This window comes from Moschus berezovskii, chromosome 13, assembly GCF_049115385.1.
Source record: "Moschus berezovskii isolate FMDL1 chromosome 13, NW_MosBer_1.0, whole genome shotgun sequence".
NCBI classification, from domain to species: Eukaryota; Metazoa; Chordata; class Mammalia; order Artiodactyla; family Moschidae; genus Moschus; species Moschus berezovskii.
The window spans coordinates 53,568,914-53,596,073 of NC_142472.1; the positions used below are offsets into that span (position 1 = coordinate 53,568,914).

Consider the following 27,160-nt stretch of genomic DNA (forward strand, 5'->3'; position numbering starts at 1 on the left):
GGGAAAATTTATATATTAAAAATAATCTCGTTTGGAATTATTTCTGTGTCACATGTATGATGTTGACAGGCTTGGGGGATATCAATAGCTTCAAGAAGTCACACTTAAGATACATTCTTCTGTAAATCAGTATTTAGTAATCCGACTCATGGTTTTAGTTCTTTGCCACATTTCTGTGTTGGTTTTTTTAACCTCTCTAAGTAGATCAATTAAGGCCTGCTTCATTAAAAATGTGTATTAGGAGAGCAAAATCAAACAAATGGTGGATGAATCTTGAAATTTTTGAGTAGGTGGTATAACTAGTGATTGTTCATTCAATGTGTATTTGGCAGCTCTATGTAATGACACTGTACTTGATATTCCAAGGGATAGCAAGACAAAAACATTTTTATCTGTTAAGATCATGGTTTGTTAGGACAAACAGCTGTGCCTGAATAACTACACTACATAGTAAACTGCGAAATGCTGTGAACTGTATCTCAACACAGCTCCAGCTCTGAGATACGAGTTGTTGACATTTGTCAAATCAGTTTCTTCTGCCCTGGGAGGTGATTGAATTATATGATCTTTAAAGTCTTTTCTGACTTAAAAAAACAATCACAATTCTTTAAAATTAAAGAAAAAACTCAACCCAAATAAATGGGGGGAAATAGTGGTATTGTCATATTGTCCATCAGCTTATACCAGTGAGCATGCTTACTGGTGCAGATACCGGGAGCGGGAAGCCTCACCCTAACTGATCCAGTTCCCTGGTACTTGTGACCAGTAAAAAGAATGAACATGCGGCTGACTGCACAGCCCTGTCCCCCTGGTGGTAAGACAGAAGGAAAGAAATCTGCGTGGAGAGGTAGGGTCACCCTGGACCTCAGGCAGCAGAGTGAGTCTATAACCCAGTGGCAGTAGTTTGCAATGAATGAAGATCTCAACCTTGGCTTATATTTAGACTTCTGAAAGGAGTGAGATGTTTTGTTTTTGTTTTTTTCCCCACAGAATTCACGTGTTTTGTATCTTACTAAATAATAATAGTAAAATTAGAGTCATCAATTATATTTGTAAAAAATTATTTATTTAGCATTGTTATTATTATTATTATTATTATTTTTTACAGCTGATATGGGCTTTGCCCGATTATTTAATTCACCTTTGAAGCCTTTAGCAGATTTGGATCCAGTAGTAGTCACATTCTGGTACCGAGCCCCAGAATTACTTCTTGGAGCAAGACATTATACCAAAGCTATTGGTGAGTAAAACTAATTAAAGTTCCATGACATTTTTTAAGTGGCCTTGTTGTTGTGAAATATACATATGTCTGTATGTTTTTTAGGTCAAGTGATACAGAAAATTATAAAAGAGCAAAAACTAACATAAAGTTCTACTGTCTAGAAATACCATCATTGGCATTAGGGGTATACCACTCCAGACATCTATTTCTGATAAATAAACAGATGCTAAAAAGGTTTTTAAATATATGGGCCCATACTATGAATTCTAAGTAAAAACTATTTTAATTTTAGGTGAAAAAGAGAAATAAACACAGTAAAATTTCTGAATCATTGAACTTCAGACAAATGTTTCTTTTGGCAAAAGAAATACTAGCTTCTAAAAGATTTCCCTTAAAATTAAGGAAAAGAAGATTATGAAAATAGGTAGGAGCTGAGAACATGGTCATTCACTTTTCAGTTTTTATTAGTATTGATTATCTCCCTGTATGAAGAATTAGGAAATGAGTGCTCTTCTACTTGTTCCCCCACCAGCCTCTCAATTTATAAGCTCTCTTAATAATATCAGTCATTATCATCATCATTATTGTTAGCACTTTGTTGATGTTTACAGCATTTATTTTCTGTTTGCAAGCCATAATGCCCACTGTTGTTTATACTTAACTACATATTGTAATGGACTTGATATTCAGCTGCCACCTTTTATCACAGCTATACCACAATCCTTTTATAACATCTTTATTCTGCTTCATTTTATTTGGTAGAATTTTATCATCAAGTAGTTTTTTTCTTACGTATTTTGTCTTTCATTTTTTTCGTGCCTCTGTTTTTATATGCCTTTATTGCTTACTTGTTCTACGTTCTCCAGAATGGTATTAAACCCATTTTTATCTTATTGGGTAACTCCATCCCCAGCTCTTTTATACTTTGCTCTGTTCTGGATCGATTTTCATCTTGCTTTTTCCTTTTTTTGTTCATCTGGGTTGGATCTGTTTCTTTCTGGATTTCAGTATTTCATCCCTTACTTTGCTACTCAGGTAACCTGTCTTAGAGGTAAATTTTCTAGTTCTGTATTTGTGAAAAAAAATGAGTTTGTCATACTTTACAGTTTGGCAGGGACTAAAGTTACAGCTACAAAGTGATTTTCCCTCAGAGTTTGGTGAGGCTCCTCAACTGTGCTCTGGTGTAAGTGTTGCTAACGGAAGGTCTCACATGGTGGTGGATTCTGTGGGGTTTTGTGTTTCCTGAAAACAGAGGATTTCTCATCCTTGTGTTTCACACTGATTTGCTGGCCACCTCCAGGCCCATTCAGTTTGAGGTTTATATCCTCTGTCTGTGGAAAATTCTCTTGAAGTAGACTTGATTTCCGCCTCTGTGTTTTACTTCTCTCTTTCCAAAGCTGAGTGTAGGCAAATGTTGGATTTCTTGGACTGGTATCCTTTATACCACTTTTCTGCTCATGTTTTTCTACCTTTGTCTTTTTATTTTTTATTTATTTTTACCTTTGTCTTTTTAATTTCTAAGAACCCTTTCTTGTTCTCTGTGTTTTCTTTGTAGTCACTCTCTTCATTGATTTGTCTTAGTCTCCCTTTCATGTGGTTAGTATTCTTCAACTGTTTGTTGACCCTCGATGTCTCTTTTGCATTTAAGACTCAGGTTACAGAAGGCTGCTTGGGAACTTAGTATGCATGGATCAGAGAGCTCCGAGGCTGGCAGGCTTTACTTTAGAATGATCCAGCCAAGAGCAACCATTAATGGAGAACCTAAATGCCAGCATGTACAAGTCTTTGCTCTGAGGACTTTCAGATTCTTTAGGGAAGAATCCTCCAACCTTTAGCCCAATCTTTGTATACCTGGTAGTCTCAGGGCATTTGGGAAGTTGGGCAGTGGGGGTGGTCCACAGTTCAAGGTCTTTGTATTTGACATTTCCAAGTACAGAATCTTTCCTGAGTTGTGCAGGACACATCTGCTTCCCATCCAACAATAATACTATGGACTGGGGCCTTCTCTGAACTGTCTCCAGAAATATTTTTGTCTGTATCTCTGCTCAGTCAGATCTGCACATGTGTCTTCATCCAGGTCTTGGTCACAATTCTCCCTCTTCAGGGAGAACTTCCTTGGTCACACCATCCACCTTCCCCGTCCTGGTAGCTGTATGTGGTGTCTGAAATCCCCTAAGTGGGTGGGCTGTGCCCAGCTGTCACCGCTGGAGGCCATTGGCTGCATGGCCCCAGGTGAGAAGTGGTTCCTTGCCAAGGGAATCCCTGATGGTCTCTTTCCATGCTCTGTGTTACTGGGGCTTTGCTGTCACTTCAGTGTGTATCCAGAGGGGAAAGGAGCAATGGTTGTGCTCTTTCCCTCGTAGCAATCTTGAAGTCAGTGTGTCCTTTTTCGTAAAACCTTTTATGTTCACTAATCTTTATATCTGCTTTGAGATCACATTTTACTGTATAGAAAAATAAAGGTAGATTATTAGATATGGGACTTTTCTGTGCTATTATTGCAACCTTTCTACAAATCTAAAATTATTCCAAAATAAATATTTTATTTTTTTAAAAGTCAATTAGGAGGAAAAGTAAAGATTACTGAAGCTAGTCCTGGTTTTCAATGTATATTACTACCTAAACATACATTTAATTATCTTTTTTACAAGTGTATTCTCAATGTTTAAGCATGTAAACTAATATCATACATAGCTTTTTTTTTCCACCGAGAAAATGAATATTTAAAAGCAGTGCTACTTTTGGTAAGACATATTTAAAGACTATACAAATAAAAAAGTAATTACCAACTTGTAGCTGCTATTAATGGAAAACTTGAGACTGAATTGATATACATTGAAGAAAAAATAAACTGTCACATAGGTGTGTGACTCTGGCTCATCATTTATCTTTTTATTTTTTCTTAAGAAACCCATTTTTCATTGTGAGTGTTGAGATCTGAATAAGCTGTTACCTTCCAGAGCAGTTTAGCAGTTCTAGGTCAGGGCTATTCGTCACAAAGCTGGACTCACCAGCTGTTAGATAAGATTCCCTTGTTCAAATGGGTGCATATTTTGGGTAGTAAAAGGCCTTCCTCTTCATTAACATCAAAAGTTATTGGATAACTATTAGGCTTTTTAAAACTTAAGAGAAACCAAAATGAATGAAAATTATGTCGTTTACTCTTAAGGGATCTCCATCCATTTGAGAAACAGAATGAATATGTGTGGAAAATATGTTGCCATCTTTGAACAGCAGAAGCCTAGCCCTCTGACGTCGCCTTAGCTGCGCCACTCTGGGGGTTGGGGGACAATGTGTCCTTCACAACCTCATTTTCTGAAGACAAGGATTTAACCTAAATCATCTCTTGGGTCCCTTTAACTCTGAACTTTCTGTGCCCTTGGATAGACTCCACTGCCTTCTGGGTTAGGAAGAGCACAGGGGATTAACATGGGGGCAGGTAACTGACACCAAGGTCCATGCCAGTCCCCACGAGCATGCCTGGCCCGGCCCAGGGCAGTTCTGGAGGATGCTTTCTTCCAATGAGGTTTGACCGAAAACAACAAAATTCTGTAAAACAATTATCCTTTAATAAAAAAATAAATAAATTTTAGTAATAATAAAAAAAACTAAAGTGATAACAACTGCATTTAAGAAAAAAACATTGGATCAAAAAAGTAATGATGTAGGATCTTACAGATTGCTTTTTCATTTGAGAGACAGAAACCATACATAAATCACTTTTATATACATTTTTAAGAATAAGGGCTAGAATCCACAAGTGAAAAATGAAACTTCTAAGCTTGCTTCCAGTCTCTCCTGCACCATTACATTCCTCCTGCTCCCAGGTGGGTAGCCCAGGGGTGCAGTGAGGTTCTCAACAGGGCCTCCAGACCACTGTCAGTGCACTCTCCTAGCACTTGGACTTCCTGAAACAGATAGAGGAACCTTTGTGGTTGAACTTAGGTATTATTAGCTGAATATATTCATTTTAGTGACATCACTGAGAAGGCTTAAACCTGCCAGTGGAGTTAGGTGGGTCGTGTTAACATTAAGGTACTAACAGGCAGCAGGAGAGCGTGGGGGAAATCTGAGCCCACGAGCCCGCCTGTTCCCAGCCTTGCTGTAAGTAGGTCTTGGTGCCGTGGTCATTCACTCCGTTGTAGGAGACTGCGAACCAAGTCATTAAACTGGAGAGAAAATGATAGATTAGTCAACAGAGATAGGCTCGTTACTCATGGGGACAAAGTTTTTAATTCAGTTTTGAGTGTTGAGGGTTTTGTTTGACTTTGTGGAGAAGGGTGAAAGAGGGGAATCAACTCTTTGTCAGTAAGGCAGCCTTAAAAGTTTTTCTAAAGTGTAAACTTTAGTAAAACGGGGAGAATGAGAATTTAGTCTTGTATTAAGGTAGAGGCTTATAATTAATGATTAAAACAAATTTAATATATCTCTCCCTCCCCCAATTTGGGTCTGCGTAGCCTTCCAGTTGGTGTCTACTTTGCCTGGTTAGCTCTGTAGCTACACACGAGCATTACAGAATTTGAGAAGTAGATGGGGTTTATGTGTTTTTAATTTGAAAAGTTTTTCTAGAAGAAATTTGACAGGTAGGTGAGCAAGAAGGGACTTATGAATTTAGCACAATCTGAAAAAATCGGCAAGGTAGGGAGAGACTTATTGACAAAGATTCAGAAATTTATCTGAAGTAACAGCCTGATCAGCGAACTCGAATTCATGATTATTGTCTGGGTCAGGGTTTGAAGGAGGGAAGGATGGTGAAATTGATAACAGGTGAAAGATAATAGAAAACACATGAAGAAAGAAGTTAAATAGGGTAAAGTTAAACAAGTTTCAGTATTTTTCCTACTTTCTTGACTTTTCTTTTAAAGCAATGTCAAGTGAGGGTAGCTAAACTATTTTCTTTACATGTTTTATTTTCTTTGTTGGGGTTTTTCATTACCAGGCTGAGTTGATACAGTGTCTCTTGGGTGCCATGAGTAGGGTTTTAAAGATGCACACTGACCCCACGTAGCTTGCCTACCTTCTTCCTTCGGATTGAGATGATCAGTCACCTTACTGTAGGGTTCCCACATAAAAAGAATAATCACAAAATAATTAACTTTCCTGTTTACTTTCTGATGGTAAAACGAAGATATCCTGGCTTATATTTCTTGAGGAGCCTTTTTCATAAGGTGGTGTTGGCCTGATTTGGTTCTCTGATGGGGGAGAAAACTGATGAGCAGACAGCATCATTTTTAAAATCGCTTGCTTATAGTCTTGCTTGTAATCTTAAATAGAGGTTTAACTAGTTATTTTGAAATATAAGTGGTGATTTTAGATGAAATATGTATATTCCAGTTTTAGATTTTAGGAATTCCCAGTTATTTATTAATTAATTCCCCCCCCCCCACTTTCTATTTAAGTGACCTTTATTAACAGGTCTGAATAATCAGCTTTAATAGTGGTTGCTCAGACGGTAAAGCGTCACGCCTACAGTGCGGGAGACCTGGGTTCGATCCCTAGGTCTGGAAGATACTCTGGAGAAGGAAATGGCAACCCACTCCAGTACTCTTGCCTGGAAAATCCCATGGACGGAGGAGCCTGGTAGGCTACAGTCCATGGAGTCGCAAAGAGTCGGACACGACTGAGCGATTTCACTTTCACTTTCAACTGTCCTCCTATAGTTATTTAGGGCTTCCCTTGTGGTTCAGCTGGTAAAGAATCCACCTACAATGTGGGAGACCTGGGTTCGATCCCTGGGTTGGGAAGATCCCCTGGAGAAGGGAAAGGCTACCCACTCCAGGATTCTGGCCTGGAGAATTCCATGGACTGTAAAGCCCATGGAGTCACAAAGAATCGGACACGGCTGAGCGACTTTCACTTCACATAGTTTTTATGTTTGCCACAGGTATTGGTTAGATCAGTGAGACACCGTTTACTGTCTGCTGTGTGCACAGCACTGTCCTGAGTGTAGGGAAGTTGCCATTGCTGGTTTAGGGATTTGTTAAGGGTAGAAATGGAGTATCTGCAGCTTCAGATTATAAATTGGCATATTTATCTTTCTAATAGTTCTATTAGTAGGAATTTAATATGAATGAAAGTTAGCCTGTATCTTAAAGTAAGTGCAGGAAATTTGTTGTATACAGAGGAATCCATTTGCCTGGCTTTTAAATAATTCTTATGAAGTTATAGCCTCTGTGCCTATTGAAAGGTAGTATTTTGCCCCATATTTTCTTGTCTTTTAAACACTTAAATTTGCAAAATCTGACACTGCTATAGCATGAAGAAACCCTTCGAACGGAAAGTCCTTCCAGGAGGAATGCTATTTTGTCAGAATATTTGAGGCCAGGCATTGTCTTTTTTCTGTTGGAACAGCACCTTGCTAACTAGTGCTAACACAAGGAGGATAATTATTAAACTTTACAAGCTAATAAGTCCATAAACTAGATAAAAAATAAAAAATATTTTTTACCTCAGAATATGGTGCTGATTGTTTTCAGCAAGTATGCCCAATTTCCAAGGCTGTTTGGGTTTTCTGTTTGTTTTTTTGTTTGTTTGGTTTTATTTATTTATGGTTCCTATGCTCTGTGTGCAGCTTTGTATGTATTTCACAGATAAGGTAATGTTTGAAGCACTTAAACTCACCAAAAATTTTAGGTAATAAATTTGATTGAATTTGGAATGAAACCACTGGGTGGGATGGAGGTATAACAAGGAATGAAAAATGGGTGGATGGGGTGGGAATATATATTTACAAACAATATTTTTATATTTATAATTGCTTAGGATTTGATATGACTTAGTAGGGGAGAAAAAGAATGAAAAAGCACTCCCTGCCAAGATAAAGATGCATTTTCTTTTGGAAAGATCCACTTTATTTTCCTCCTTTCTTTTTCTTTTTTCCTTCCTTTTTTTTTTTCTTTTCTTTTTTTTTTTTGTTTTTGTTTTTTGTTTTAAAGATATTTGGGCTATAGGGTGTATATTTGCAGAACTACTAACGTCAGAACCAATATTTCACTGTCGACAAGAGGACATCAAAACTAGTAATCCTTATCACCATGACCAGCTGGACAGAATATTCAATGTAATGGGATTTCCTGCAGGTACACATTATATTTTTGTTTTTGTTTTTAAATCACTGTTGTTTGAACTTAGATGTCTTCGTTGAAAGGATGTGTATTTTTAGCTGATGAAAGCTACTCAATTCTTACTCAATTCTTTATATTTATGACTTGCATTAATCAAAGTCCCATAGAAATAGCAAAATTTGTAGAGTTCACATATTAGCATAAAAATATTTATGGGTTTCTTGAATTTGAGGAGTGTATTTTTGTTTCATTTCTGTTTTTGGTTTTGTTTTGTTTAATATTTAAAGTGATAAAATATTTGCAGTATCTGCGTTTAAAAAGTGCCTTTAGTTCTCACCATTGGCAACTGAATAGAATTCAGGAGCATGTCTTTTTGTCTGATAGCATTTTAATAATGTCATTGTTTGGTATTTGAATACAGATTTTGAAGACTGTTTCTACTTGAAACACATTGTATTGAATCATAGCATTTTTTGCTCTATAACCCTTGTCGGTAAAAACATTCTTTCCAGTTAGAACAGGCAGGATGTGAGTGAAGGCCCAGCCCTGCACAGCGAGGAGGCCTGCTCTGACTGCCGCTGGGAGGTGGTTGTTGGGGCATCTCGTCACGGGCTTTAGAGCTCCAGCCCCAGCCCAGTCCTTGTGCCAGAGAACAGAAGTCCATCACTCGCCATTTGAAATGCCTGCATAGTCTTGGCTAGTCAAGTACTTAGTATTGAAATAATAAACAATAAGTTCACTATTAATAAATGTATAGTAATAACTTAAAATATCAATAACTTATTATTGAAATAATAATAAGAAACAATAAGTTGTTTATTATTAGGAATATTTCTCAGGTCAGTGGCTCAAAACTAATATAGAAATATCTGGGAGTTATAATTACACATTCCCTTTAATTATCAGTAAGTGCAAAGTAGCTACCTTTGTCCAGAATTGACCAACATTTCTACAAAGATTGCTTTGTTGAGATGGGAGTTTCATTTATTCACTAAATATTTATTGAGCACCTGCCATATTTCAGGCACTGTATTAAGTGTAAAATATTGTTGCTATAACAGACGTGATTCTTGCCCTCTTGGAATTGACATTGAGCTACTCTAAGTAGAATGTTGAAAGAATAGGAGTAGCTTGAGTAGATGGAGAAGAATGGCCTTTTCTTCCCACTTCTGAATGCACTCATTATTTCAGGGGTCCCCCGGGGAAGGAGCCTGACTTACAGGGGCTTGGAGGAGGGGTGGCCTCCACAGGAGATGGTTCTGAAATGGTTCTTAGGGTGTGGTTCCACCGTTGGGATCTGCTTATAGGGAATCTGAAAACCAGGCAATAGAATTTAGATTTGATGTTCTAAAGAAGGAGAATCTATGAAAAGTTCTTGAGAACTAGGACTGTGATTTGTGTTCTACTTTAGAAAGATTTTTATGGCAGGGTTATGTAAAAATTTAAGAGGGCTAACTGAAGTCAGGAAACCACTTCTTACCTACAGCAGTACTCCCACGTGTAAAGTGATTTGGATGGAGAAGAAAGGATAATGGTATAAATTTTTAGAGTAAGCCTGTAATTAGAAGAAAAAAATAAAAGATTATCTCAAGATTTCTACTTGAGAAATTGACAGAAATAAAGAAATTGGAACAAGGAGGTAGTCAAGGAGAAAATTCCACTTAGGAGTTTAAAGTATGTATTTAGTTGACAATATGTGGTATCTGGAGGCTAGATAGCAGATACTTTTATAAGGCAGTTGAGAGAGAAGCTAACCTCTGGAGCTCATTTAAAAGCTGAGGTGCCGTGAAGCTACCTGGTAGAATGTGGGCACCTGTGGACTCTCAGTAACGCCCCCTGATGGGGACAGCAGGCTTCTCAAACTGCGTGTGGTGTTTGAGTAACTCTAATGCCAGCAAAACTGACCAAGACGTTTCCACCTGTTGGGTCCGGTAGCTGGGGTTGCTTTTGTTAGTATTATTGAAACTAGCCCAGGTACTAGCTGACTTGTTCATATGCTCATACATCCTACTCTGTGTTTCAGACAGCTGTAACTGCTTACCTTGATTACCACGTAAAGCAGTGTATTTAATAAGGGGAGCGTAAGGAGGGCCACCCGGAGAAGGCAATGGCAAGCCACTCCAGTACGATTGCCTAGAAAATCCCATGGATGGAGGAGCCTGGTAGGCTGCAGTCCGTGGGGTCGCTAAGGGTTGGACACGACTGAGCGACTTCACTTTCACTTTTCACTTTCACACATTGGAGAAGGAAATGGCAACCCACTCCAGTGTTCTTGCCTGGAGAATCCCAGGGATGGGGGAGCCTGGTGGGCTTCCGTCTATGGGGTCACACAGAGTCGGACACGACTGAAGTGACTTAGCAGCAGCAGCAGCAGCAAGGAGGGCCACATAAGAAGGACAGCTTACAGCTGCTGAGGGGGAAGATACTGCATTTACTATTGAAAAGATCGGTTGCTGGATTAACCAAGACATGGTGGGACAAAAGTGGTTTTACAGATAAAAACAGAACTATTTAATAATGGAAATATTTCTTTGTAATTTGTTGGTGTCTTAGTATAGAAACTGAGATACCTTATAGTAAAACATAGAGAAAACAGACATTTAAAAAGTTTAAAAAAAACAAAGAGAGAACACAACGTATGAAGAATGCATTTACAGTTAAAGATGTTTACTGCAGCTCACCATTTATTCGAAGTCTGTGCTTTCAGGGAGGTTAAAATGTAGGACATGTAATGAGAAGTGAAATCACCTTTATTAAAGTTCTTGATAATAGGAAGACAATATAAAATTGTATCAATGTGTTTCACAGATAAAGATTGGGAAGATATAAAAAAGATGCCTGAACATTCAACATTAATGAAAGATTTCAGAAGAAATACGTAAGTTGGCAAGAAGATAGACTGTTGATTTTTGCTTTTCTAGAATACTCAGGATAAGATTGAATACTCAGCATGATAGAATACTTGACAGAAGACTAGTCTCTTAAATAATTTTACTTACTGTAATAAATGTTTTTGCATTGTGGTAGTCTTCATTTCTTAAGATGTTTGAATGGTGATACAAGAAGGTAAATATCTAATATCAGCAGCTGATTTGGATATGAGGGGAAAAGTCAGTTCATTTCTTTCCATATTTATTACTTTCGGGAAGCTCTGCATCTGTGAAAGGTATTACAACTGAAGCAGTAAGAGACTGAAACAAACCAACCTTTGCTGGTAGCCACTTGCCTGCTCCTCCTGGGTTGGGTTGTAAATTTAAGCAAGTTTTTTAATAGAGAAAAAGGAACGGTTCATCTGTTTTCACAGCAGGATCAGGGTATTGGGACATGCAGTTTACAGACCTATATGACATATGACAGTGTTCGAAAATTTTGTATTTATTTAAGCTTACTAGTAAGGCTGAGTTCAACTCTTGACCCATATATTATTTAAGATCATTGTTGCGATAGCCTTCATGTGAACAAAAGCTAAGCAGTCTGTATGTTACTCATGAAATTATCTTGCATTTAATCAGTGATGTCCACTTAAAACTGACTCGTGGGAGCCCTGAATGAAGTGTAAAATTGATTTAATACCATTTTCAGTGTATGTTCTGTGTTGGTTATGATTAAAACAATTCTGTTCAGAAAATTTTACCCAATATTAAATTAATCTCAGATCTAATATAGATATTTCATAGTGTCTCTCTTTCAGGTATACCAACTGCAGCCTTATCAAGTATATGGAAAAACATAAAGTTAAACCAGATAGTAAAGCATTCCACTTGGTAAGTTTTAGAGAACAGTACTAATGAAGTATGTTTTTCCCACCTATTTAACCCAACCTGACTTTTTTGACTCAATTTCTGTGGTTACTCAGTATTCTTAGAGTTCTTTAATAGTAATACTAATGGAGAGTTCTTGTTGGTGTGTACTAGTAATGATATCAAAACCCAGGTTTTTCCAAACCCAGGTTTGACAGCCTTAATGTTTGTTACATTTAATTTTCTAAAGACAATCATTGAACCAAGTCTGTCACTTTTTTTTAATTCTGTTAATTGGTTTTCATCAGTTATTTTAAAATTTCAAAGAATCAAAATGAAAACAGTCTTACTGTTCAGAAATAAGGTTTAGAGGTTATTTTTTATTTCAGTCCTTTGCAAGGTTGTTTACGGGATTTTAACTCCCAAGGTACCGCTTATAAACTTAGCTGTTAAAGGTCCTTCAGGGACGCTGTGATTGTGTGCTTTTTCTGGAAGAGTATGAGAGATGCAGTATGTAGATAGTGCATAGTGGAAAAATGATTTGACCTAGGATCTAACTGTGCACTGTCGAGGTGACTTGTGACATTATAATCAACTGTTGTCAAATTTGTTTACAATGAAATTTCCATTTTTATATTATAGCAATTAAAAATGTTTTTCAGTTTTATGTTTTTCAAAAGAAAGTAATATAAAGGAGGATTGGGGGTAGCAAGTTGTATTTGGCTTGGCTTAAAATTCTTTTAATCCTTTTTTCCCAGTATTTTTAAGTGAGTTCATTAAATGGGAATTTTTCTACCTTGAAAGGATTAAAATTTCCTTTAGTACCAGGCCACTTGGCAAATATTGCTTCCATTTCTGCTTTTTCTTCTCCTTCTACTCTTCTACTTCTGCAGTAATGTTTTATCATGTCCTGTATCATACATTTCATATCTAGTCAGCAACTTAAAAGACAGTGCTCAACTGACCATATTACCATACAGTGTATTACTATCCAAATCATGGCTTCCTATAATATCCTTAAGGTAGTACCCAAATTGGAAGGTAAGTTAGATCCTTCAAAGGTACAGCCTTATTTATTCTAACAAAATACTGGTGACAGTGGTAGAGCAGAAGTCCCGCCTTAAGGGGTTTGCCTTACCACCCGCCCTGCTCACTGCTGCTCATTCCAGTCTGAGGACTCTGGCCACCCCCACCACTGACACTCCAGAGACCAACTTTCTTTTCCACTCACCTGCTTGTTTTTACTAGGGTAACTGTCTTGCGTAGTCCCATCTGAAAGCTCTAATGTAATTTCATTAAACCTGTTGGGTGTTTTAAGTAGCAAATCCATGCTTTTCCTTTCAGTCTCAAAATAAAATTGTGCTTCTACTGAAATATCAGCTTATTGAAATTAAACTGTCACCATCTCAGCATTTCATCTGCATTTAAGCATATCTTCTGTCCTTTTGTTCTCGATTGTATCATCTCCCACAGTCTCCACATGTTTCATGGTTATCAGAGTGTGTCCTAGTCCAGTAGCACCAAAGTCATCTGGGGCTGTTAGGAAGTGCTCCCTGGCTGATTCTGGAGTGCTCTGAAGCCTGGAAATGATGGTGTGAGGTCAGAGATTATAAGCCAAGAGACCACCATTTAGATACTATCTTAAATAACATGTTACATCAAATGTTCTACTTCATAGAGCCTTCAGTAAATTATATTTCAACCAGAAGATACTGAATTTTCACATTAGTGTGACATTTCTGTAAGTAATATTAGTTATGATGATGATGATAGTAATGGCTAAGATTTATATAGTGCCTTCTTTGTGCCCAGCACCATTATAATTGCTTTCTACATATTAACTCATTTAATTCTGAAAATAAACTTAACGTAAAAGGTACTGTTTTTAACCCCCCTTTGATAAACGGGGTTACAAAGCAGTTAAGTAACTTGTTTCAAAGTCACTCAGCTAATAAATGTAAGATCAGGATTTGAAGCCAGGCAGTCTCCTTAGAGTCTCCACTCATAAACACGCCCCTGTACTCTGTGGTTCTGTGCTAGTCCCCACAGCTGTCTGCAGACTGGTGCTCACTGTCAGGAGAGCGCTGTCCGGCAATCCGTGCTGTCCAGTAGGGCAGTCCTGAGTCATGCGTGGCTGCCAAGCTCTAGAAACGGACTTGATATGACTGAGAAACTGACTTTTAAAATGTAATATAGTTTTGATTCATTTGGATTTACATCTAAATAGCCACATGTGGCTAGTGTATTTATATTACAAGTTTTCCCTTTAATAGAAAAATAATAACTCGAAGAATTTTAGTCCTGTTCTAAATTGGATATAGCAATTTAGATAATGTAGGGAAAAGATCGTTGGTTTAGAGTAAGAAGACATGAGTTTAGTTACTTCTTACAGGAGAACCAACTGAGATAATGAATATTAGAATGACTAAAATGTGAATTATTACATTACGTGGAATAATTGGGGAACTTGCAGGGGGGAGTTAATTTGGGGCAATAAATGCTCTCCCTATTGCAGTATTATTAATTTAAAAAGCATCCCACAATGTGCCACAGGTGTGACTATGAGAAGTAAAACAGTGATGTGTTTATGACTTGTGGTTTCAGCTTCAGAAGTTGCTTACCATGGACCCAATAAAGCGAATTACCTCAGAACAGGCTATGCAGGACCCCTATTTCCTAGAAGACCCGCTTCCTACATCAGAGTAAGTGATCAGTTTGTTCACTCACCAGCTCCATAGACGTTTTTGGTGCCTGCTTTTCTCTATAGTCGTCAGCTTCAAGTCACCATCGCTCTTATATGGGGACCCAGGGGAATCCTTATGAGAGGCAGAAAGTGAGCTCTGATGACGGAAGTGTCCTCGGGATTTACAGCTAGCATGGTGCTGGCATCATTTGCCTCTGTCATTTGGTTAGTGACAGGTTGGTTCCACACACTGTCAGCCTCACTGCTTGCAGTTAACAGTTGCAAACTCCATCCCCAAGTGCATTTGTGTTTCCATTCTTTCTTTCCTTTTACATGTAGCATGGAGGGGAAAAGAGAAGTTTCTGTTTGAATAATCATATTCCTGCCAGAATCTGTCTCTCGTTTGTGATGGTAAAAAAGGACCACGGGGATCAAAGAAGAAATCAGAGTCCTGTCAGAGTATTATTGATTATTTATACAGTGAGCAGCCCTCCTGGCGGCCTGCTGTCACGGCAATAGTTAGAAGGGACTTGCTGTGTCACAGTTGCATGAAAGATGCTTATTACATCACAGATGGGGGGTAGAGTCCAGACTAAAAGATGAAAGCAAGAAACCACTTACATGCAGCATTTGAAATACTGGTTAGTATACCAGAAATCGTTTTTCTTTTTCTTTTTTCTCATGATCAGTGTTTTTGCCGGTTGTCAGATCCCTTACCCCAAACGAGAATTTTTAACAGAAGAAGAACCTGATGACAAAGGAGACAAAGTAAGTATTAAAGTACAGTTGGCGTCTGACTTTGTTTGGTACTCCCGTGACTTCTGGCATGGACATCTTTGGTTCTCCCTCTGAGTTGAGCTGTGTCTCTCTGTTTAACCAATTGAGAAGAACCAGCAGCAGCAGCCGGGCAATAACCACACGAATGGGACCGGCCACCCAGGGAACCAAGACAGCAGTCACACCCAGGGACCCCCGTTGAAGAAAGTGAGAGTCGTCCCTCCTACCACTACCTCAGGTGGACTGATCATGACCTCAGACTATCAGGTACTCAGGCTGTCTCGCAGTGACCTGCATGTCAGTACTGCCTGTGGGCTTGTGAGCACTGGGAAATGCGACGTAGCTAAGAAAAGACCCGCCCGTGTATGCCAACACATTGATGGGAAGAGCTATGGGCGTGGAAGGTGCCCGGTGGTACAGTAGACGGGGCTTAGCCAGACTTGGGGTGATTGGACCCAAATTGTGCTGTTGGTTGGCTCTGTGACCCTGGGTACGGCTCTAGTTCCTCATCTGTATCATGAGCCGGGCACACCTACTGTGCTGCTGCCGTGGGGGCGGCTATGGTGACCCTCAGCATCTGGCTTACAGGGGTGCTCAGGAAGTGGTGGGTCTCATTTCTGCAACCCCATCCAGCCTCAAGGGGGTGGTTCAGATCTTCTCGGTGTCTTCATTTGTCGGATGTGGGTGGTGGTCAGTGTGAGGCTGTAGTCAGGATGAAATGAGACAGTGTGAGCTGACAGCAGTGGCCGGCCAGACCGACAGTTGTTAGACAGATGACGCCAGTGCCTGTGTTCATTATTGTTATCGTCCTTAGAACTCTTAGTAATGTTCAGCGTGCGCAGTGAGTACTTGCCAAGTGTCAGTGGTGGTGCTGGGGGTGACGCGATCATGGGAGGAGCTTGTCAAGACAGGTGTGCCAGCTCTTCTGTCAGTGAGGGACAGACCTTCCTTCCTCCAAGCAGTATGATAGCTGTGAGGTAGGCGTTATTGGCAGGAAATTGGGGCTCGTGGAGGTTGAGCCCCTTCCCTCGTTCACCCCTCAAGCTGGGGTGGACTCAGGACGCAGACTCGGACCTGCTAGGCGGCTCCCTGTGCATTCGCTCCAGTGACAACAGCCATTCCTTCACAGACAGACCCGTTTTGAAAACTGTATACCTTGTTCTGTTCCTGTTCCCATCTGGTCTGGATTCACTGTGGAAGTGTACTGAAAACTTGACCCATGAGAATTATTTACCTACTGAAAGAGAGAGATTGTAATAAATGGATAAGGCTCCCAGAGCCTGCGACTATACGTCAGGGATTAGATCAGAATTCTTCGCATGGTCCATGGTGGGCGCAGCCTAGCAAGCCCTGGGGATCACTGTCTGCTGAATGGTGGCTGTCCTGCGGTGAGCTCAGCGAGCAGGGGCTTCAAGGCAGGCGTCTTGCGAGCTCATGGTTGCTGCTTCCCTCCCAACCTGGGAGACAAGCACATCTCCAGCACACGAGTGTGTTTACACACAAGGTGTGTGTCCTGAGCCGGGGTGGGGGTGGGGGGCTCTAACCTTTGCCACTGAAACCAAGGAAATACTGCTGTGTGTCTCTCTGTTGACATTATTGTGGTGGTTTTTTGAGTGATTTCAAAAATGATATTTCTGACTAGTTTTACATGCCCACTCTCTTTAAAATGTTGTTTTTGCTAGGGTTGGCAGAGTTTCGAGTTATATGATTTATTAGGTATCTTTGAAAGAGGAAAGTATTATAGTTAATCTTCCATAGTGTTTGTTTTGGGGAGCTAATAGAATGAGAGAGACCTGCAGGGCTGAGAATAAGAATATAACCGATTGAAACTAGAGGTATTTGAACTCTACCTCTTGTGCTGCTTCTAGAATTGAGAATACCACTCTTCCTACATTTCAACAGCTGTAGCTTTACCTTTGTATATCGCTTGTAGCTGAAAAACAAGGTTCATTAATTTATAGAGCATAAAAATATCTAATGCTGAAGGAATAATTCTATTGTTTCCTTTCTTGTCCTATTCATTTTTTATTCTTCAGTCATGCATGGGTGTTGGGAGTTTTCTATTGAAAAAATATATAGATTAGCTTTGAATTTCTTCAATGTATACATCATTGCATTCAAGAGTAAGTGTCCCAGACAAATTATTTATCAGGTAGATACGAAATAGCATGAAGGGGCGTTCCTGTCAATAGAATGAACCACACAGCACAGGAGTAAGACTCACTTTAGTGTTATTTTATCAGCAGTACTTCTGACCTTCATAAAGAAAGACTTGACACTAAAAGATTTTAAGGGTTTTGTCATTTTAATTCTAAAGCCAATACCTAGCACAGGACCTTTAAAGTTCTTACTGCCGAAAAATAAATGACATTACTGCCATAAAATAAGTGATGTTTCAAACACACAGAAACCTTGCTGGCCTAGGGTGCAGCCAGCCCACAGCAACGCCAAGTCACGTCTCCTCTTCCTCTGCTTTTCCAGCGTTCCAATCCGCATGCTGCCTACCCCAACCCCGGACCAAGCACATCACAGCCGCAGAGCAGCATGGGGTACTCAACTACCTCCCAGCAGCCTCCACAGTACTCCCACCAGACACATCGGTACTGAGCTGCGTCGGACACTGTCCATGCACTGTTGCTGTGCCGCAGGCTGCCTGCAGCTCTTGGCAGGAGCCTGGGATGGGCCATGAGAATGTACTGTGCAGCCACGTAGTCAGATGTCCGGTAGCCAAGTTCCACCGCTTTTCACAGATTGGGGTAGTGGCTTCCACGTTGTTGCTGTCTGGAGTTAGGCTTGAGAAGAAAGTGCTAGCACAGTTTGTGTTGTGGGTTTGCTACTTCCATAGTTTACTTGACATGGTTCAGACTGACCAATGCATTTTTTTCAGTGACAGTCTGTAGCAGTTGAAGCTGTGAAACGTGCTAGGGGCAAGCATTTGTCGTCGTATGTGGTGAATTCTTCCAGTGTAACAACATTATCTGACCAATAGTGTACACACACACACACACAGAAGTTTAACTGGTACTTGAAACACGCAGTATACATTAACGAAGTAACCAAGACTCAACATGAGATTATTTCGGTACATCTTTCATTTCAATGTCTTATCAGTGGGTTGATTCATTTTCTACATTAATCAGTGTTCTTTGACCAAGAATATTGCTTGGATTGTTTTGGAAAGTACAAGAAGCCACATAGTTTTTCCAGGAAGGTTTCAAAACTCCCAAAGATTAATTTCCAACTTCTGAGTTTCTTTTTATTTTCAATCTATGACTTGACTGGTATTAAAGCTGCTATTGATAGTAATTAAATATGTTGTCATTGATATAAACCTGTTTGGTTCAGCAAACAAACTAAAATGATTGTCATAGACAGTGTTTTATTTTTCCTGTTGGTGTTGCTGATTTGTGAGCATGCTTTAAGATGAAAAAAGCATGAGTGATAACTTCCTTAAAAAGGTGCGGCATCCGATTCAGATATTTTGTCCTGATTTTAAAGCTGGTTGGTGTAGTGCTACTAAAATTTCGTTCGGTTCATTTTCTTTTTTTAAAACTTGTTCGCACGTTGTTTAGGGTGCCCTTACTTCAGCAAAGGAGAAGGAGTAGGAGAGCCTTAGAATTTTTGAGGAAAAAAGAAAATCTATAACATACAATGTACTGTATCAAACTATTTTACATGAATGACACAAGTATTCTGAATTTAAAAAAATTGAACATTGTTAAAAACAAGGTGTTATGTAATAAATTTATTTTTCATAAATCAGAATATGGAGTCAGCTGTATTTTTATGTACACCCAGGTGTTTTATTTTAAAATGTGTCCTAACAAGTGGCCTCTGAGGAAACTTTTTCAGGTGTTTTCATTGATAGTATCTTCTGCCTCCACAGTGAAGTGGTGGCCTGAGGTTTAGATACAAATTCGTTTCTCTCTACACTTCGTGCAATAATATAAGATGAGAAATAGACACTTTTCTAACTGAAAGACATTATCATGAGCCTTCCCTTTCTAGAATAATACCAGAAACTGTGTTATGCTGAGCCCATTTTGTTTTATCCCAAATAATTATTTGAGAGGGAGTACCTCCTTCACAAAATACAGAAGATTAAAAAACTAACATATTCTTTTCTTTAAAACTCAATGCATTGAAATAAAAACATTCTAGAACATTTTAAGAACTGAGGGATCCTAAAACTGAGTGGCCCGACCCTCACAGGATGGATAATTTTTGGAAGCTAAGTTTGTGTTCCCATGTTAGTTCTTCACTCACACAAGGCACAGATCTGAGAGCAGGGCCCCCACCTCTGGGTCACTGCCATAGTCCTTTTACCTGAATTTCCCTTCCACTCTGATTGTCTTCTGTTTTTTTCTCCCTGCCCTCAGTGCCGTGATTTTGAAACTCATGCACATGAGAATCATCGAGAGCTTTCTGTCTTCTCAGGGCTGGTACCCGAGGTTGATTCAGTAGGCTTGGGTGGAACATGGAGTCTTCGATTTTAACCAGGACCCCAGTTGGCTCTGATGCCCCGGTTGAGGGTTACACAGGAAGAAGAATGCCCCCAGACTGCTCTAAAGCCTGAGTAAATGTAGCAGCTAAGTGACTCGGAGAGAAGGCTGCTCCACTGTCTTTTCCTCCTGCATGAACTTCAAAAAGCCAAACCCACGGCAACAAGTTCCTCTCTGGGTGCTGGAAACTCCGTGGACACAGTTCTCAGATGCCTTTATTCCTTTATCAGCCTCCGTTCTCCAGGTGGTGCTGCCCAGGCTTGCCAGTGTCCTCCCCAAGCTGCAGATTCCTGGACTTGGTCGCGTCTGTGACAGATGACACGCACACTCCTGCTGTGGCTCTCTGGCTTGGCCCCCTGACCCCGTGTCTCTGTGTAGCACCTGTCTGTAGCTGTTTCTGTCTCTTCCCCCTCCATCCCAGGCCTCCCCTCTTCACACTTGCTCCCTGGCTGTGACGCCCAGATTTCCACCCTAGACCTCACTGGCACATCTGAGCTGTTCCTAGGTTCTCTCTGGACTGAGCACGTCCAAGTGCAGACTCCCGCCTGCACCTCCGTGACTGGGATCTTCCTGCCCAGTTGTCCAGGCCACACGGCAGCCTTGGCGCATCTTCACACACACACGTGCCTGCTTGTGAGCCCTGTCCACCCCACATGCAACTTTTCCTGAAGGGACTCCCAACCGACACCTCCTCCCCTTCCCTGCACCGCCAGTCTTCTCTGCTTACCCCCTCCAGATGGCTAGACCCCTAACTGTCCCCACCAGGCCCCGCACGTCCTCCCGTATGTCCCCTGCCCCGTCACCTGCCTCCTCCAGCTCCAGTGCAGTCCTGGCTGTCCCTGGAGCTTGCCTCACAGGTGTCGTCTCGAGACTTTGACACTTTCTGTTCCACCGCATCTGTCTTTCCCCAGCTTCTTGGCTTTCTCCCTCACCTCTCTGAGGTCAGCTCGAATTGTACCTTATCAAAGGCTCCCCTCTCCCCCCTCCCAACACCCCCCCTACAACTTGCTCTCTGTACAAAACTCAGCCTATCCCTGCCTTCCCCACCAGCCAGCATCCTAACCCCTTGGCGTGGCTTTGTTTTTCTGCATAGCACTTAAACTGTCACCAACACATACTTGTGTCATGCTTTTTCTACTCCTCGAAGATAAGCTCTACAAAGACAGCTTTTTTTTTTCCATAGAAGTATAGTCAGCACACACACTGAGTAAAAAGTGAAGTGTACAGTCCTTTGATTGGATGCCCATGAGTGCCTGTAGGACATACTGGAAAAGGCAGAAGCACGAGGTCAGAAAACAGAACTATGGTCGCCAGGGGCAAGAGTGAGAAAGGGATTTGTTTTTTTGTTTTTTTTTTCTTCTAACTTTTGGCTGCCACATGTGGGATCTCAGTTCCCCAACCAGGCATTGAACCCACGGTCCCTGCCTTGGAAGCATGAGTTTTAACCACTGGACTACCAGGCAAGATCAGAATTGACCACAAAAGGACATGTGGAGGTTTCTTTGGTTGATGAAACTGTTCTGTGTCCTAATTTCTGCAGCACAAGTGAACATGAAAACCTGCAGAACTGAGTAGGTGAATCTTAGTGGTTCTGAATTTTTCCTTAATAAAAAAGTAAATAGAAGGGGGAAATAAAGACCAACAAATCTAGTGTTGGCAAGGATAAAAACAACTAGAATTCTCATACATTACTGGTGGGAACATAAACTAGAACAGTCACTTTGGAAAACAATTCGATGGTTCTCCTTATAAAGTTAAACGTATACTTACCATATGACCTTGGAGTTGCACTTTAGTAGTTTAACCAACAGAAATCAAAGCGTGTCCACACAGTAGCCTGTAGATACATGTTCAAAACACCTTTATATTATAGCCCACAAATGGATGTCTGTTTATAGAGGAATAGATAAATGGGGGGGAAGTGTAAACAGTGACAGATTTTATTTTTTTGGCCTCCAAAATCACTGCAGCGATGAAATTAAACGACACTTGCTCCTTGGAAGGAAAACTATGACTAACCTAGACAGTGTATTCAAAAGCAGAGATACCACTTTGCCGGCAAAGGTCCACATAGTGAAAGCTGTGGTTTTGCCAGTAGTTGTGTACAGATGTGAGAGTTGGGCCAAAAAGAAGGCTGAGTACAGAAGAATTGATGCTTTTGAATTATAGTGCTGGAGAAGACTCTTGAGAGTCCCTTGGACACCAAGGAGAAAAAAGCCAGCCAATCCTAAAGGAAATCAACCCTGAGTATTCGTTGGAAGGACTGATGCTGAAACTCCAATACTTTGGCCACCTGATGCAAAGAACTGACTCACTGGAAAAGACCCTGACGCTGGGAAAGATTGAGGGCAGGAGAACAGGGTGGCAGAGGATAAAATGGTTAGGTAACATCACCAGGTGTTCAAGCAGGTTTTAGAAAAGGCAGAGGAACCAGAGATCAAATTGCCAACATCCGCTGGATCATGGAGAAAACATGTTCCAGAAAAACATCTATTTCTGCCTCATTGACCATGCCAAAGCCTTTGACTGTGTGGATCACAGTAAACTGTGGAACATTCTGAAAGAGATGGGAATCCCAGACCACCTGACCTGCCTCTTGAGAAACCTGTATGCAGGTCAGGAAGCAACAGTTAGAACTGGACATGGAACAACAGACTGGTTCCAAATAGGAAAAGGAGTACGTCAAGGCTGTATATTGTCACCTTGCTTATTTAACTTATATGCAGAGTACATCATGAGGAACACTGGGCTGGAAGAAGCACAAGCTGGAATCAAGATTGCCGGGAGAAATATCAATTACCTCAGATATGCAGATGACACCACCCTAATGGCAGAAAGTGAAGAGGAACTAAAAAGCCTCTTGATGAAAGTGAAAGAGGAGAGTGAAAAGGTTGGCTTGAAGCTCAACATTCAGAAAACAAAGATCATGGCCTCTGGTCCCATCACTTCATGGGAAATAGATGTGGAAACAGTGTCAGACTTTGTTTTTTTGGGCTCCAAAATCACTGCAGATGCTGATTGCAGCCATGAAATTAAAAGACACTTACTCCTTGGAAAGTTATGACCAACCTTGATAGTATATTAAAAAGCAGAGACATTACTTTGCCAACCAAGGTCCATCTAGTCAAGGCAATGGTTTTTCCCGTGGTCATGTATGGATGTGAGAGTTGGACTGTGAAGAAAGCTGATCGCCGAAGAATTGATGCTTTTGAACTGCGGTGCTGGAGAAGACTGTTGAGAGTCCCTTGGACTGCAGGAGATCCAACCAGTCCATCCTAAAAGAGATCAATCCTGGGTGTTCATTGGAAGGACTGATGCTAAAGCTGAAATTCCAATCCTTTGGCCACCTCATGCGACGAGTTGACTCACTGGAAAAGACTCTGATGCTGGGAGGGATTGGGGGCGCGAGGAGACAGGGACGACAGAGAACTGGATGGCATCACCGACTCGATGGACATGAGTTTGAGTGAACTCCGGGAGTTGGTGATGGACAGGGAGGCCTGGCGTGCTGTGATTCATGGGGTCACAAAGAGTTGGACACGACTGAGCAACTGAACTGAACTGAACATCACCAACTCAATAGACATGAATTTGAGTAAACTTCAGGAGATAGTGAAGGACAGGGAAGCCTGGTGTGCTGCAGTCCATGAGGTCGCAGAGTCAGACACAATTTAGTGACTGAACAACAACAACAAGATAAATTCAGTGAAATAAAATATTCAGCAATACAAGTGAGCATTTGGTAGAATCTTGATTGTATGGTGATTCTGTGTACACATACATTTTTCAAAACGCATCAAAATACAGTTTAAATTGGTGATTTGTATATCAATTGCACCTTAAACTTGACTTAAAACCCAGTATTTGTAAACCTTTTAACACATACCAAATTTATAAGCATATGTTAAATGTTAATTATTATTAGTGTCCTCTGTATATGGAAATATGATTTTTTTCTTAAGACTTACAATATGACCTAGTTCTCACAGGTAAGTTAAACTTGAAATCCTTTCATGACCAATCATTTCCTCACCTCTCATGAATCAGAGTAGAGTGTTTAAATGAGCGTATGTGGAGTTAGTGCCTCAATGATCCCAAGGCCAAAATTATATAAAGATCCCCCTGAATTCAATTTTCATTAAGTTTTCTTTTTTAAGTCTGCAAAGACTAGGGCTCCAACTTTTCTGAAATATTACTGAACAGGACTTCCCTGGTGGTCCAGTGGTTAAGACTCTACACTTGCAATGCAGGGGCACAGGTTCCATCCCTGGTCAGGGAACTAAGATCCCACATGCCGCACAGCACGGCCAAAGCGCTAAAAAATGTCACTGAACAGTTAATAGTCTTTCTCTCATGTGGGGACGCTGTGTGCTTTCTCATAACCCCAATGTTCTTTGAGGGGTCAGAAGTAGGGAACTCATTAGACATTTATTGAATGTTTGGTAGCCTGGGAGGACTTGGAGCCAAACAACTGAAACAGGCCATAGTCGACGTCATCAAATCCTCAGGGAACTTACCTGAGTCGAGGAGTCAGAATACACAGCAGTGGGAGCCATTAGTGGCTGCATGGAGGGTCGAGAACTGGAACTGTCCTCTCTTAAGGAGAGGAAGCGGCACATGGGAGGGGTGTCCTGGGGGGCGAGGATTGGTGTGAAGCAGCAGAACACAGGGCTTGGGGTCAGAAGACCTAGGTCTTGGTTCTGCCAGTTCCTTCGTGTCAGCTTTGGTCAAGTGATTCAGCTTTCCCAAGCCCCTGTCAATAATAAGAACTGTCATAGTACAGCAATGCTTTCACTGTCATAGAAATGCTGGAAGGCAGCATGTAAAGCAAAGTACATCTACCTCCTCAAAGTTGCACAATTAACTCTATTAAATCTCAGCTGGACCCTAAAGTAACACTGAATCCCCACCCTGTACCAGGTGCTGTGTGAAGCCTGTTACACACTCATGAAAGTTTTGTGAGTTAAGTATCATTTTCCCCATTTTGCAAATGAGAAAAATGAAGTTTGGAGAGACCATGCCCTGCTCATAGTCAACTATGTGACAAAGTCAGATTTGCTTTATCTCAGCTTCCAGGCCTCAGAGAAGGGAATGAGCCCAGGATGCTGCTAAAATGTCCACTCTGTCCAGAGCACAGAACATGTCCTGTGGCATGGAGCCAGAGATGAAATTAATGAGCGTTCTCAAATAAAGTCATTTCTCGGTGTGCTTTCCCATTTAAATTACAAAGTACAGAAAGAATTTGTATTTTACTAGTTATTGATATTGTCTCTTGAAAGCATACTCAACAATATAATGGATTTTAAAAACTGATGCAGGTTTAATTAATAGGCCCTAAAATGAGCTTGATTAATAAGCGGTGATTGCTTTTCCAGTTGAGTTTCTGTATTGGCAAGAAGAGGCTCTACATAGGCAAAAACAGACAAGTACAATTTGTTTCGGCTGCAGTCAGAGGCTCTCACTGCACCCAGTTATACTGGACTCCCTGTTCCCATGGGTGCTGCTTCCTCCAGCCACTGCAACAGTGACTGTCCACATGGGCTGCAGCCACGTTTGGACAGGTGGTCTATTGGGACCCCAATCCCTCTCTGCCATGAATTCTGATGCATCGGCACAGTGCGCTCATAGGACCCCCTCCAGACTCAGGATGGGAGGGGCAGCTGGCACTTACAGGGTTTGTTGTTGTTCAGTCGCTCAGTCATGTCTGACTCTGCGACCCCCATGGACTGCAACACTCCAGGCTTCCCTGTCCTTTACTGTCTCCTGGAGTTTGCCCAAACTCATGTCCATTGAGTCGGTGATGCCATCCAACCATCTCATCCTCTGTTGTCCCCTTCTCTTCCTGCCCTCAGTCTTCCTCAGCATCAGGGTCTTTTCCAGTGAGTTGGCTCCTCACATCAGGTGGCCAGAATATCAGAGCTTCAGCTTTTTAGTGTGGTATACTTCCACTTTCATTTTCTTTTGCTGTCTTTGCTTTCGGTGGGTGTCAAATCCAAAAAAAAGGATCACCAAGTTCATTTGTTTGTGTCTGGTGGATAGCAGGGATCCAGTTTCATTCTTTTGCATGTGGCTGTGCAGCTTTCCTGACCCCATTTGTTGAGACGGTCCTTCCCGCGTTCATTCTATATTCTGGGCTCCCACGTGGTGGTTGAGTTGACTGTGCAGGGGTTTATTTCTGGGTTCTGTTACATTGATCTCTGTATCTGTTGTCATGCCAGCACCATATTGCTGTGATTACTGTAGCTTTGCAATGTGTTTCAAAATCAGAATGTATGATGCCTTTAGCTTTGCTCTTCTTTCTCAAGATTGCTTTGGCAATTGGGGATCTTTTGTGGTTCCATACAAATTTGGGGATTATTTTTTTCTGTTTCTGTGGAAAAAATGCCTTTGGCATTTTGACAGGGATTGCAGATTCCTCAGATAGCATGAACATTTTAACAATATCAGTCCTTTCAAACCATGAGCACGCAGTATCTTTCCACTTATTTTGTTTCTTAACTTTCTTTCATCATGTTGTATTTAGTTTACAGTATACAGATCCTTCACTTCCGTGGTTAACTTTATTCCTAGGTATTTTATTCTTTTTGGTGCACTGTAATGGAATTTTCTTCTTAATTTCTCAACCTAGTAGTTTTTTACATTGGATGCTGGATGTTTTGAATCTTGCTCTGTTGGTTGCTAGGGTTGTATTTGCTTAGGGTTAAATTTTGTTTTGGCACACTGTTAAATTAACTGTATCTTTTTGATACTTGTTTCTAAGCTTGTATATCAAGTCTAGCATGCTTTTCAGTCTAGAGCAAATTAGGCCCCACTACTAAAGAAATGTCCTTCTGAGAATCCTGCCAGAAGGCCCAGCTGCCGCTCTGACTGGTGGGAACACAGACGATTTCCAGCCTGTGCGAGTCTCAACTGGCGGAGGCCTCTCAGGCACTGGCTTGAGCGGACCCCCGTGCAGATCTCCAAAGCACCCTCTCCTTACCCCTCCTGCTCTCCAGTCCGTTGCTCTTAAATTCCCTCCTCCTCTGTTTCCATGCACTGTAGCTGTTATCTGCTCAGAACTCCAAGACCACTGGACTTCACATGGATTCTTCTGTATTGGGAACTTCTCATGCACCAGCAAAACGCTTCCGTTTCTCAGGAAAACAGTACCATGCTGTCCACTGATGTCTGAA

General features: G+C 40.9%; 1 protein-coding gene across 6 annotated transcripts in view; it reads left to right on the forward strand.

The window, feature by feature from the left end:
• CDK8 (cyclin dependent kinase 8) overlaps positions 1 to 19,258 on the forward strand; it is a 75,529-nt gene extending 56,271 nt beyond the window's left edge. For 2 of the 6 annotated variants that reach the window (XM_055426355.2, XM_055426354.2), the window contains 8 exons: positions 1,109 to 1,240; positions 8,158 to 8,301; positions 11,095 to 11,164; positions 11,978 to 12,050; positions 14,631 to 14,728; positions 15,399 to 15,477; positions 15,595 to 15,753; positions 17,968 to 19,258. In XM_055426355.2, coding sequence (XP_055282330.1) covers positions 1,109 to 1,240; positions 8,158 to 8,301; positions 11,095 to 11,164; positions 11,978 to 12,050; positions 14,631 to 14,728; positions 15,399 to 15,477; positions 15,595 to 15,753; positions 17,968 to 18,093 — 881 coding nt within the window. In that variant the 3' untranslated portion in view covers positions 18,094 to 19,258. The remainder of the gene's footprint in view (positions 1 to 1,108; positions 1,241 to 8,157; positions 8,302 to 11,094; positions 11,165 to 11,977; positions 12,051 to 14,630; positions 14,729 to 15,398; positions 15,478 to 15,594; positions 15,754 to 17,967) is intronic. The other 4 variants (XM_055426353.2, XM_055426351.2, XM_088842696.1 and 1 more) reach the window with 4 other exon arrangements.
• The last annotated feature ends 7,902 nt before the right edge of the window (positions 19,259 to 27,160 follow it).